The sequence below is a fragment of the Saimiri boliviensis genome, chromosome 1, assembly GCF_048565385.1.
Source record: "Saimiri boliviensis isolate mSaiBol1 chromosome 1, mSaiBol1.pri, whole genome shotgun sequence".
Lineage (NCBI taxonomy): Eukaryota > Metazoa > Chordata > Mammalia > Primates > Cebidae > Saimiri > Saimiri boliviensis.
In genome coordinates this window covers 125044847-125057177 of record NC_133449.1, presented here as the reverse complement: position 1 = coordinate 125057177, position 12331 = coordinate 125044847, and the positions used below count along the sequence as shown (strand labels likewise).

General features: G+C 36.9%; 1 protein-coding gene and 1 pseudogene across 1 annotated transcript in view; one reads left to right on the top strand and one right to left on the bottom strand.

Annotated features, from left to right (window-relative positions):
• The window catches only part of ITFG1 (integrin alpha FG-GAP repeat containing 1), a 277356-nt gene that overhangs the window by 76049 nt on the left and 188976 nt on the right, over positions 1-12331 (bottom strand). The window contains exon 13 of the mRNA XM_003937249.4: positions 5206-5249. Coding sequence (XP_003937298.1) covers positions 5206-5249 — 44 coding nt within the window. The remainder of the gene's footprint in view (positions 1-5205; positions 5250-12331) is intronic.
• On the top strand, positions 2440-2741 carry LOC120361371 (kinesin-like protein KIF9 pseudogene; annotated as a pseudogene).

The following is a 12331-nucleotide window of genomic DNA, read 5'->3' as shown; positions in this document are numbered from 1 at the left end:
CAAGATAAAGAGCAATAAATGACACACAGGAAGATACACTGATACAAGCCATGAAGTAAAATGGACAAAAAAACCTTAAAGCAAAACTAATAAAAATGTAAGAAGAGTTTCTAGTTTCTAGTTCGACATGTAAAGTTCTTTAACATTGTCACTCTAGCTCTCATAACAAGAAAAAAGCAAAGAAACAGAAAATCAACAACTTTTCTTAGATCTTTCAGAGAACCAAGGTCACAGGACAAACTGCTACTCTGCAAACTGGAGAGACAGACAGGTGGAAAGAGAGACACAGCTTACAAGGAGCAGAAGCCCAAGAGCAGAAGATCAAACAAAGATGGAGCCAATACAGGTAGGAAGACTTAACTGAAAAACTGTTGGAGGCTCAGTGTAGTCTAGCTTGAGTGTTCAAAACTCCAAGGGTTTGGGACAGGGGGAACCCTCACACTTACACGTTTGTGAGTTTTACTTCCAGGAATTCTACTAGATTCTCACTGTGAAGATTGGAGAAAAGTGCCTTCATGTTTTCAGCAGCAGCATGAGAAAGTAACTGTTCTGAAATATGTCCACAGCTCTCTGTTCTCTCTAACAACCTGTCTTCAAAGAAAACTTTTACTAGAGCTTAATTGACGTGGGTTTAACAAAAACCTAACTGACCTGGGAAAAGGGAAATATTCAACTCCAGCTCCTTCTCATCTTCCTGTCTCACCTAAGAAGATAGAGAAGCTGAGAAGCACTTCTGGAGATCATAGCCCAGGGACACCAACTCACTAAAAGAGAAAGCCCTAATGACAGGATGACAGAACACTTTTCCTATCCCAGAACTTCATCAACTGGGCTCCTGTATAGCAGGGAACTACAGCTCAAAGCATTACAAGCATCATCTTTCATTTACGAAGGAGTCTGTTGGGAAACCAACACCCCAGAGGAGACAAAAGCAAGGACACTAGAGGAAATACTTGCCTCTGACACAACAACTACTGCAAACAGTAAATACAGCCGGATTCCTAGTCAGATAAACCTTAAAAATTCCACAGTAAAGGTCTATCCACCTCAGTTACCTTCACTAAACACATTGTATCCAGCGTTCCACAAAAAATGACAGGGCATGCTGAAAGGCAAAAGACAAAACAAAACAAAACAAAACACCTGAAGAGACAAAGCAAGAATCAAAATAAGACTCATATATAAGACATTTTGGAATTATCAGACCAGGGACTTAAAATGACTATGATTAACATGCTAAGGGTGCTAACGGAAAAAAGTAGACAACATGCAAGAACAGATGGTTAATGTAAGCAGAGAGATGGAAACTAACAATCAAAAGGAAACAGAAATAAAAAATACTGTAATAATGAAGAATGCCTTGATGGACTCATTGGTAGACTAGACATGACCTAAGAATCAGTTAAGCTTGAAGATGCCAAAGTTGTAAATACATTTAGTAGGAATACAAGAAGAAGAGAGAAAGGAAATTGAGTATCTGACGTAATGATGATTGAGCAATTTTCAAAATTCATTACAGACCTCAAGCCACAGAACCAGGAAGCTCAGAGAACACCAAGCAGGATAAATACCAAAAAAACAAAACAAAACAAAAAAAAAACTATACGCAAGCATATTGTATTCTAACTGCAAAAAATCAAAAACAAAGAGAAAATCTTGAAAGAAGCCAGAAAAAAAAAGAAATAGAAGAAAAGAGGGCTGGGATTCCATATAAGACTGTGATACAATAAAAAATGCTCATTTGAGGTTGCCATGAATTACGGTGATACGGTTTGGCTGTGTCTCCACCCAATCTCATCTTGAATTGTAATTCCCATAATCCCCATGTCACAGGAGGGACCTGGTGGGGGGTAACCGAAACGTGGGAGCAGTTTCCCCCATGGTGTTTTCCTGATAGTGAGTGAGTTCTCAGGAGATCTGATGGTTTTATAAGCACCTGGCATTTCTCCTGCTGGTACTCATTCTTTCTCCTGCCGCTCTGTGAAGAGGTGTCTTCTGCCATGATTGTAAAAGTTTCCTGAATCCTCCCCAGCCAGGCAGAACTGCAAGTAATTAAACCTTTTTTCTTTATAAATTACCCAGTCTTGGGTAGTTCTTCATAGCAGTGTGAGAATAGACTAATACACAGGGGTAGTGCCAATACACAGAGTTACAGGTTTTTCTTCAGAAATGCCCAGTATTCTAGGCATAGGAGGAAATAAGAGATAGCTGGACTAACCCAGGGTTGAAAATTTCCCAGACAGGGGAAGCGACCTATTGCCATGGCCTCGTGTACACAGCCAGCCAGCCCCGCGTGGGGAGTGCAGGTGGCTTCGGTTGCAGCTTTGCGTCCCGGGAGCGTTGCTGCCTGGTAAGCGTCATTGCAGGAGGATCATTTGAGGATAGGAGTTCAAGACCAGCCTAGGCAACATAGTAAGACACCATCTCTACAAAAAGAGAATGGGTACTAGGAAAAAAGTTCACACATTTGTCCGTGTCAAACCAACCGATGACTTTGCTCATGAAATGATCAGATATGGAGATGACAATAAAACCATTGATATTCACTTAAAAAAGGACATTCGGAGAGGAGTTGTCAATAACCAACAGACAGACTGGTCATTCAAGTTGGATGGAGTTCTTCACGATGCCTCCCAGGACTTGGTTTAGGAGACAGTTGCAAAGGATGTGGTTTCTCAGGCCCTCGATGGCTATAATGGTTAACTTAATTAATTAACTGTTATCTTATGTAAGAACCTGAGGAGTCCCTCTTGCAGTAAGAGATGCAAATATTTTATGGTGAATAAAATAAAAGCTCACTTACACACACACACACACACACACACACACACACACACACACAAAGAAAAAAAAAAAAGAAAATTTCCCAGACAGGTACAGTGAAAACTCAGTGCTTTATAGGAGTTAAGGGACTAGCAGAAGTAATGTTGATGTATGGTAACTAAATAAGGAGGTAGGCAAAGACAATGGTGGGCTGATACAGGTCAAGAGACTAATGGTTTTAAGGCAGAACAGGTATAATCAGAGTAACAGAGTGGGAGGGCTGGAAAACAGGCTGTGGTCAGAGTTGGATAAATTAAATTGGGGTTTCAGAAGTGAAACCATTCTGGTACATAAGGTCCAGGTTATGGCCATGGGAGTGAATAGCTAAAACTAAACATGAATGAAACACTCTGAAGTTTTCAAAATGGAGATGAAGGAATATGGGTGGGATCAGTTCATGAGCTGAGTAACTGTTTCCTCTTTCTATACACCTGATAGTCTGCCTGCATCAGAGAGAACACATAACCAGCAGAAGAGCTATTCAATGAATTAACTCAAGTGGTAAAGAATACTATATGGGATGTACATTTTCTCTCTCAGTCTCACTCTGGGGCTCACTCAATATAACACTTTCTACTTTGATCTGATGTCAAAGGAATATGAAGAAGAACCACTTTTTCAAGAAGTCAATAATTTCACAAGTGGGCATACATTTGACATTTGTGATACTGGATGAGTACACTGTGCATCTGTTTCCATGCTAGTAAAATTGTGATCTATGATATCAGTAAAATATCACAGAGAAGGAAAATGATATATATGAAGGGTAGCTCAACAGCATCTTAATTTTAAAGAAAGTCATAAATGAATGAATGGGAGGCAGATGTACTATCTGCACAAAAGCCCAAAGGTGCTGGGTGGTAAGGGTAATCACTGTAAAGGCAGCTCTGCATGTTGAACTTGACTTACACTTTCCAAATGATTCTGTTCACTCTAAGATAGAAGAGGATTAATATTTTAAGATAAGGTGACAGGAAGCCTTATGGATCTTAGAAGTATCACCTGCTTTGGCTACACAGCCCTTACTATCAAACTTTCATCTAGAACTTCTAAGTAAAATGAGTGGTTTCAACCACAAATTTTTAAAGTTCTTTGCATGACCATGTAATGAAAAGAGCCACAGAATGCAGATATGGTTAGTTAGAGGGAGGAACATAGGTCTGAATGTTTTACAAAGTGCATAGACAATACCTGAATAACCAAGTTAATCTTTAGGCTGATGAATCCCATCCATAATTTTATAGGGGCATAAAAGTATATGGGTTGGACCAAAACATTCACATGCATGCTGCTGTGACGGTGGTGATGCCTCATTCAGATCTTCTCTTCAGGACCTGGATACTTATTCCCTGAGCTGGTCTGTGTTGGCTGGAGATTGTTCATAGCCAAAGGGAGCTGCTTCATATAAATGTGATGTGTGACTGATGCAAGAGTTCCGGCTCAATTCAGGCCACATCTGAAGGATCATCCTAGCTCCAGAGCTCACCATGCATCTTCTCCTTCTGCCACTGCTGCTTTCTTCATTGTTTCAGAGGTGTTGCCCCCAATTTGAGTCTATATTATATCCCTATGTCAGGGTCTGTTTCCACACTTCTTAAATATGGGAAGTTTCCCAACTATACATAAAATATTATCAATGTAATGTTTAATGACACTGTAAGAATATGAGATTATAATCAGAGCACCTAGTTTGTACTGCAGTTCCACTACTTAATAGCTCCATGACTTTCGATAATTTAACTTCTCTGAGTCACAGTTTCCTTATCTTTAAATAGGGGCTAATTTCTCATGAAACAAGGATTACTACAAAGACCCCAAACAATTCCCTATACACACATACACAAACACTTGCATGCCTTTCAAATATAATACAATATTCTTATTATAGTTTACATGAATTGGTTCTGCCAAAAACTAAGCCTAATTATTTTCACATTTGTTATTTCACTGAAACATTATATTAGACAACAAGTCAATATTAAAAGTCATTAACTGACTACTATATGCTTGCTTCTGTGACCTATACCAGGTACACAGGATGCTATGGTTCTTGACCTCAGGGGTTACAGTCCCATGGGGAGAGGCATCTAATCTAAACAAGTATAATAAAAAATTATAAATGCTAAAATGTCTTAAAATAATTGGAGGGGTAGTCTTTCTTCTAAAGATATCAGAAAACGCTTCATAAAGGGGACTCTTCTGGTAAGACATTTTTTAGGAAAGTTACTTTATTTTCAGGACTTTTCTTGAATAATGAAGGATTCTTTAATCACTGCCAAATAGTAATAATATTTTGATTATAATATATAAGAACTATTTTGTGTGTGTCTACTTATGCAGCAAATTTTCAGACACATTTATAACAGAGTTAAGTTTACTTACTGTTATCTTACGAGGACAGTCATTAGAACACAGACCACTAAGAACTGTGGAAAAATAAAGAACAGGCAATTATTACTATTATAAGTTTATATTTAAAGTGAGCTCTAATTTTCTTCCTAAGATCCATTAATATACTCTATTGATTCATAATCACAAGCAGAAACCAATTCAATTTCTGTAGATCTGAGTAAATTAAAGTTCTGTAGTTCACTTTATACCAATACCTCAAAGCCTTTATTAAATTGTCAAGATGTCATTTTGTGAACTATACAGGTGAGATTAATTATGATTATATCATACTATACTTATAATAGAAGCTGTTGGTTCTATTTTCCAATTACTTAACTAAATTCTAAGGATGACTCAGATTCTGACAGAGGGGTGCCAAATGAGAACCAACTAAGATGTATACTAAGAACAACAAATAAAACATTCAGAACTTTTTATCTCAAACTAGACTTTTTCCATTTATGTAATTCTGGGTTAAAGATTTTGGGTACCCTTGATAACTATTATAGAAGGCATAACTATAAAACAACTGATGACTCTACAATAAATACACAAAAATAACTTAATGATACATTTATTCTATAGTCAGCAAAAGAAGTTAAAATATCTAAACAATCTTTATCTAAATAACATGAGTTCTGAAATATAACCATATTTCTACCACTTTTGGTGAAGTGATCCCTTTGATAAGAAAGCAGACAATTGTAAAAATGGCCATACTGCCCAAAGTAATTTGTAGAGTCAATGCTATCCCCATCAAGCTACCTATGACTCTTTTCACAGAATTAGAAAAAACCACCTTAAATTTCATATGGAACCAAAAGAGAGCCTGCATAGCCAAGACAATTCTAAGAAAAAAGAACAAAGCTGGAGGCATCAAGCTACCTGACTTCAAACTATACTACAAGGCTACAGTAATCAAAACAGCCTGGTACTGGTACCAAAACAGAGGCCTCAGAGGAAATGCCACACATCTACAACCATCTGATCTTTGACAAACCTGACAAAAACAAGCAATGGGGAAAGGATTCCCTGTTTAATAAATGGTGTTGGGATAACTGACTAGCCACGCACAGAAAGCAGAAACTGGACCCCTTCCTGACACCTTACACTAAATTTAACTCCACATGGATAAAGACTTAAACATAAGACCTAGCACCATAAAAACCCTAGAAGAAAACCTAGGCAATACCATTCAGGACACAGACATAGGCAAGGACTTCACAACTAAAACATCAAAAGCACTGGCAACAAAAGCCAAAATAGACAAATGTGACCTAATTAAACTCCAGAGCTTCTGCACAGCAAAAGAAACAATCATTAGAGTGAACTGGCAACCAACAGAATGGAAAAAAAAAAATTGCAATCTACCCATCTGACAAAGGGCTAATATCCAGAATCTACAAAAAACTAAAATAGATTTACAAGAAAATAACAAACAAAACCATTCAAAAGTGGGCGAAGGACATGAACAGACACTTTTCAAAAGAAGATATATATGAGGCCAACAAACGTATGAAAAAATGGTCATCACTGGTCATTAGAGAAATGCAAATCAAAACCACAATGAGATATCGTCTCACACCAGTCAGAATGACGATCATTAAAAAATCTGGAGACAACAGATGCTAGACAGGATGTGAAGAAATAGGAATGCTTTGACAATGTTGGTGGGAGTGTAAATTAGTTCAACCATTGCGGAGGACAGTGTGGTGATTCCTCAAGGACCTAGAAATAGAAATACCACTTGACCCAGCAATCCCATTACTGGGTATATATCCAAAGGATTATAAATCCTTCTATTATAGACACATGCACATATATGTTCATTGTGGCACTGTTTACAATAGCAAAGACCTGGAAGCAACCCAAATGCCCATAGATGATGGACTGGACAAGGAAAATGTGGCACCATGGAATACTATGCAGCCATAAAAAACAATGAGTTTGTGTCCCTTGTAGGGACATGGACGAATCTGGAAACCATCATTCTCAGCAAACTGACACAAGAACAGTTTCTTGCCTCAGCCTCCTGCCTCCGCTTCCTGAGTAGCAGGGACTACAGGCACCATGGCATCATGCCCAGCTGATTTTTGTATATTTAGTAAAGAGGGGGTTTCACCATGTTGGCCAGGATGGTCTCCATCTCTTGACCTTGTGATCCGCCTGCCTCAGCGGGATCACAGGCATGAGCCACCATACCTAGTCAGGCTTTTTTTTTATATTAACAGCAGTCTAAATTGATTAATACACAGAGTATGAAATGTAAAACGCACCAAGAAATAAGCATGACATATTTCATGACATATTTCCTGTTCATTTACTATAGAATATGTGTATTAAATACAACTTGAGTAAACAGTGAAATAAATATTTTACACTTGCAAGCAGTTTTCAATGTTTAGATTTCCTACCTCAGCACACTGTCTCACTCTTTTATCACGAAAACCCTAACTTCTCACTCTCCTATTATCTTTTTCCCTGAAGTCTAGGTAGACAGTGGTACTTCTTTACCAACTGTTCCAAAATGATTCACATAAGCCTTCATTTAAACCATTATCTTGCTGACCTATAGTTATTTATTATTGTCTTTGTACACAGATGTTTGCTCTGCGTCATTTTATCCTTATTTTCTCAGGGTCTCACCCAACATATTTGCTCAATAAATACTTGTCAAAGGAGGAAAACAGATGGATTAGTCAGGCCAGGCACAGTGGTTCATGCCTATAATCCCAACACTTTGGGAGGCTGAGGCAAGTCAACTGTTTTTGATCTCAGGAGTTTGAGGTCAGCCTGGGCAACAAGGAGAAACCCCATCTTTACACACACACACACACACACACACACACACACACACACACACAAATTAGCCAGATGCTGTAACACGCGCCTGTGGTCTCAGATACTCAGGAGGCTGAGGCAGGAGGATTACTTGAGCTGGGCGGCGGAGGTTGCAGTGATCTAAGATCATGCTACTGCACTCCAGCCTGGGTGACAGAGGGATCCTGTCTCAAATAAATAAATAAATAAATAAATAAATAAATAAATAAATAAGAAAGATGGATTATTCAATAAATGGTACTAGATAATTGGCTACTTGAAAAAAATATATAGTTAAGAGTTTACCTCCCTGCATAAGACATATATTTGACAAAGCCGTAATAATAAAAAAGACTCCTAAACTTTAATAATATAAAGACAACCCAACTGACAAACAGGACAAGGATCTGAACAGGTATTTCTCCAAGGAAGATATACAGATGGCCAATAAGCTCATGAAAAGATGTTCAACATCATTAGCCATCAGAAAAATATATAGCAGAATCATTATGAGATGCATGCACACGTTCATGGCAACATTAGTCACAATAGCCAAGAGATGGAAGCAAGCCAAATGTCCACTGACAGACAAATGAATGAATAAAATATGGTAAATACATACAATGGAATATTATTCAGCCCTAAAAAGGAAAGAGATCTTGTCACATATTACAATATGGATGAACCCTGAAGACATTATGTTAGGAGAAATAAGCAGTCATTCATTGTATAATTTCATTTAATGAGTTATCTGAAGTAGTCAAATTCACAGAGACAAAGTAGAATGGTGCTGGGAGGGATGGGAAAGAAGGGAGCTGTTTAATGGGTATAGAGTTTCAGTTTTGCAAGAAGAAAAAGTTCTGGAGATGTGTTTCACAACAATGCAAATATACATAACTCGACCAAACCATACATTAAAAATGGTTAAGATGGCAAATTTTATGTGACACGTTTTTACCACAATTTAAAAAAAATGGTTAAGATGGTAAAAAAAACAAAACAAAACAAAAACCCACAATAAGTTAAAATTTTATACGTACTAAGATGGTTATAACAATCCAAGAATAACAAGTATTGTTGAAGATGTAAACAAATTGGAACTTTCATACATTTCTGATGGGAATGTGGAATGGTGCACCTGCTTTCGAAAACAATCTGGCATTCCCTTAAAAGGCTGAACATAAAGTTCTCCTTTGACCCAGCAATTCATTTCCAGCTATATTCTAAGGACAACAAAAACAAAAAAAATCGAAACAGAAACTTGTACATCAGTGTTCACAGCAGTATTATCTAAAATAGCCAAAAGGTGGAAACCATCCAAATGTCCATCAAATCATGATTGGATAAACAAAATTTGGACTATACATGCAACAGAATATTATTTAGCAATTAAAATGAATAAAGTACTGATGCATATTACAACATGGATGAATCCTGAAAACATTATGCTAAGTCAAAGAAGCCAGTCACACATGACCACATATTATAATACCCCATTTATATGAAATGTCCAGAATAGGCAAATCAATGAATACATAAAATAGATTAGTGGTTCCCTGGAACTGGGTGATAATGGACGACTAAGAGTGACAGACAGTGAGTACTGGGTTTCTTTTTGTGATGATGACTATATTCTTAAATGGTTGCAGTGATGGTTGCACAAGTCTTGAGAATATGCTAAAGCAATTAAATTCTATACTTCAAATGGGTCATGATATGGTATGTGAATTACGTCTTCATAAAGCTGTTACGAAATAAGAAAGATACCATAACATTTTAAAAGACTAGTGACAAAGGGGGTGAACTTTTTGTAATATAACAGTACAAAGAGATACTATTGCTAATTTAAAAAGAACTTCTAGATAACAGAAGATAATCTAAGAGAAAACAAAGGATTTCAAGAAGCAATATCTGAAGAGAAAATGGAAATAATCAAAAAACACTGAGAAAGGCATTCAACCACTAGTTAGGAAAAAAACCAATTTTATTCTTAAGACATAGGTGAAAAATAAAAGCATAACAAAATTGTAAGAAAAATAATAAATATATTATCACAAAGGATTCTTTAATATATACTACAGTATATTTATAAATCAATTAGAAAATAAGAAAGGACAAGGACTATTGATAGAAATAAAGATACAAATGGCTCTTGAATACATGAAAAGATGCTCAACTTCATTTGTTATAAGAAAAATATGAAATAAAAATATTTTTCACCTAACTGGCAAAGATAAACGAGTTTAATAACCCCTTGGGTAGGTGAAGGTATTAGGAAAAGAGCATTTTCAATATATATACTGTAGGTAGAAGTAGAAAATTATACAATTTCTGTGAAGGGACATCTGTTCAAAAATACAATATAAAGTTGAAAACAAGACAATTAATCTGTGGTATTGGAAATTACAATAGTGGTTGCTTTTAGCTGAACTGGGTTAGTAACTAATAAAAGGGCTAGAGGGTACATTTTGGATGTTGGTAATATTTGTTTCTTGATCTGAGTATAATTGCATGGGTATGATTACTCTGCTAAAATTTATAGATCTGTGCACTTATGTATACTTTTTTATATATTTCAATAAAATGTTTATTTAAAAATATATATGTATTCTTTAACAATTCCATTTTTAATAATTTATCATACAGGATTTTCATTATAGACTATTCATAATGAGACTGAAAACCACATGGTATATGTGAATAAGGAACTCATTAAATTATGTTGTAACCATACTATATACTATTTAGTAAAGAAGCAATTCTAGATTACACACATATATATCTTCACATATGCATAAAAATATCTTAGATACAAAGAGGTCTCTGGGAAGAGAACTGTAGCACTGGGAGATGAGTAAAAGGGAGACCTACTTTTATCATATACCCTTGTAATTTTTAATAGGCCATCTGTATGAATTATTTATTTTAAAAACAAACTCATTAGTAAAATAAAAATTTAGAACTCTCAGATGAGTATGTGGTAAACTGGATAGTGTCATATGCTGGTGAAAATATAAATCCCTACAACTTTCAGGGAAGATAATTTGTTATTATTGATTAATGTTAAAAACACAGTCTCTTCAACTCATGTCTATGAAATACTGGAGACCAGACAAATATCCATTAAGAGATGAAAAAGGAAATAAATTCTGGAACACATATAAAATTATGGAAAGGAGGTAACAGAAAAATGAGGGAGGCCTGTAAGTGCTGACTTGAAAGGGGGCTTATACTTTGTTAAGGTAATAAAAGCCAAGATGCAGGCAAGCATGTTTAATAAAGTTTAAAAATATTTAAAAGTGTGTGTTGGGCTGGGCATGGTGGCTCACACCTGTAATCCCAGCACTTTGGGAGGCTGAGGCAAGCAGATTAGTTCAAAACCAGCCTGCTTAACATGGTGAAACGCCGTTTCTACTACAAATACAAAAATTAGCCATAGTAGTGGCAGGAGCCTGTAATCCAAGCTACTTGGGAGGCTGAGGCAGGAGAATCACTTGAATCTGGGAGGCACAGGTTGCAGTGAGCCGAGATCGCACCACTGCACTCCAGCCTGGGCGACAGAGAGAGATTCCATCTCTAAATAGATAAATAAATAATAAAAGTGTGTGTTGGATGAAACTCAGACATAGTGTTGAGCAAACAAAGCCAGGTGCCAAGAGCATATCCTGTATGATTTCATTTACATCGTTTTCAAAAACAGGAACTTACTCATACCCAGCACCATGCATCTCTTCCATCTGGATGTTTGCCTGTATCCTTTGAGATACCTTTTATAATAAGCAGGTAAATGTAAGTAAGGTGTTTCCTTGAGTTCTGTGAGCTGCTCTAGCAAATCAAACCGAGGGGGTCACGGAAACCCTGATTCATAGCCAGTTAGTCAGAAGTACAGGTCCCAGTGTGAGACCTGTGATTGGCATCTGCAATGCAGGGCAATCTTGCTGGGCTGAGCCATCAACCTGTGGGATCTGACAGACTGTCTCTAGGTAGATAGTGTCAAAATTGATTGATCGGTTGGTGTATGGAGGTGGGAGGCAGAATACTTGCATATTATGGTGATCAGAGATAAAGTATTCTGTGTTGTAGTGACTTTGTGAGTACAGAACAAAGTTTGATTTTGTCCTGTCTCTTATGTTATGCATAATTATGCATAATTGCATGGTATTCCATCGTGTGTGTGTGTGTGTGTGTGTGTGTGTGTGTGTGTGTATTGACCCCTTTTAATGTTATGGACTGAATGAGTACCCCCTCCCTCAAATTCGTATGTTGAAGCCCTAACCCCCTGTGTGGCTGTTCTTGG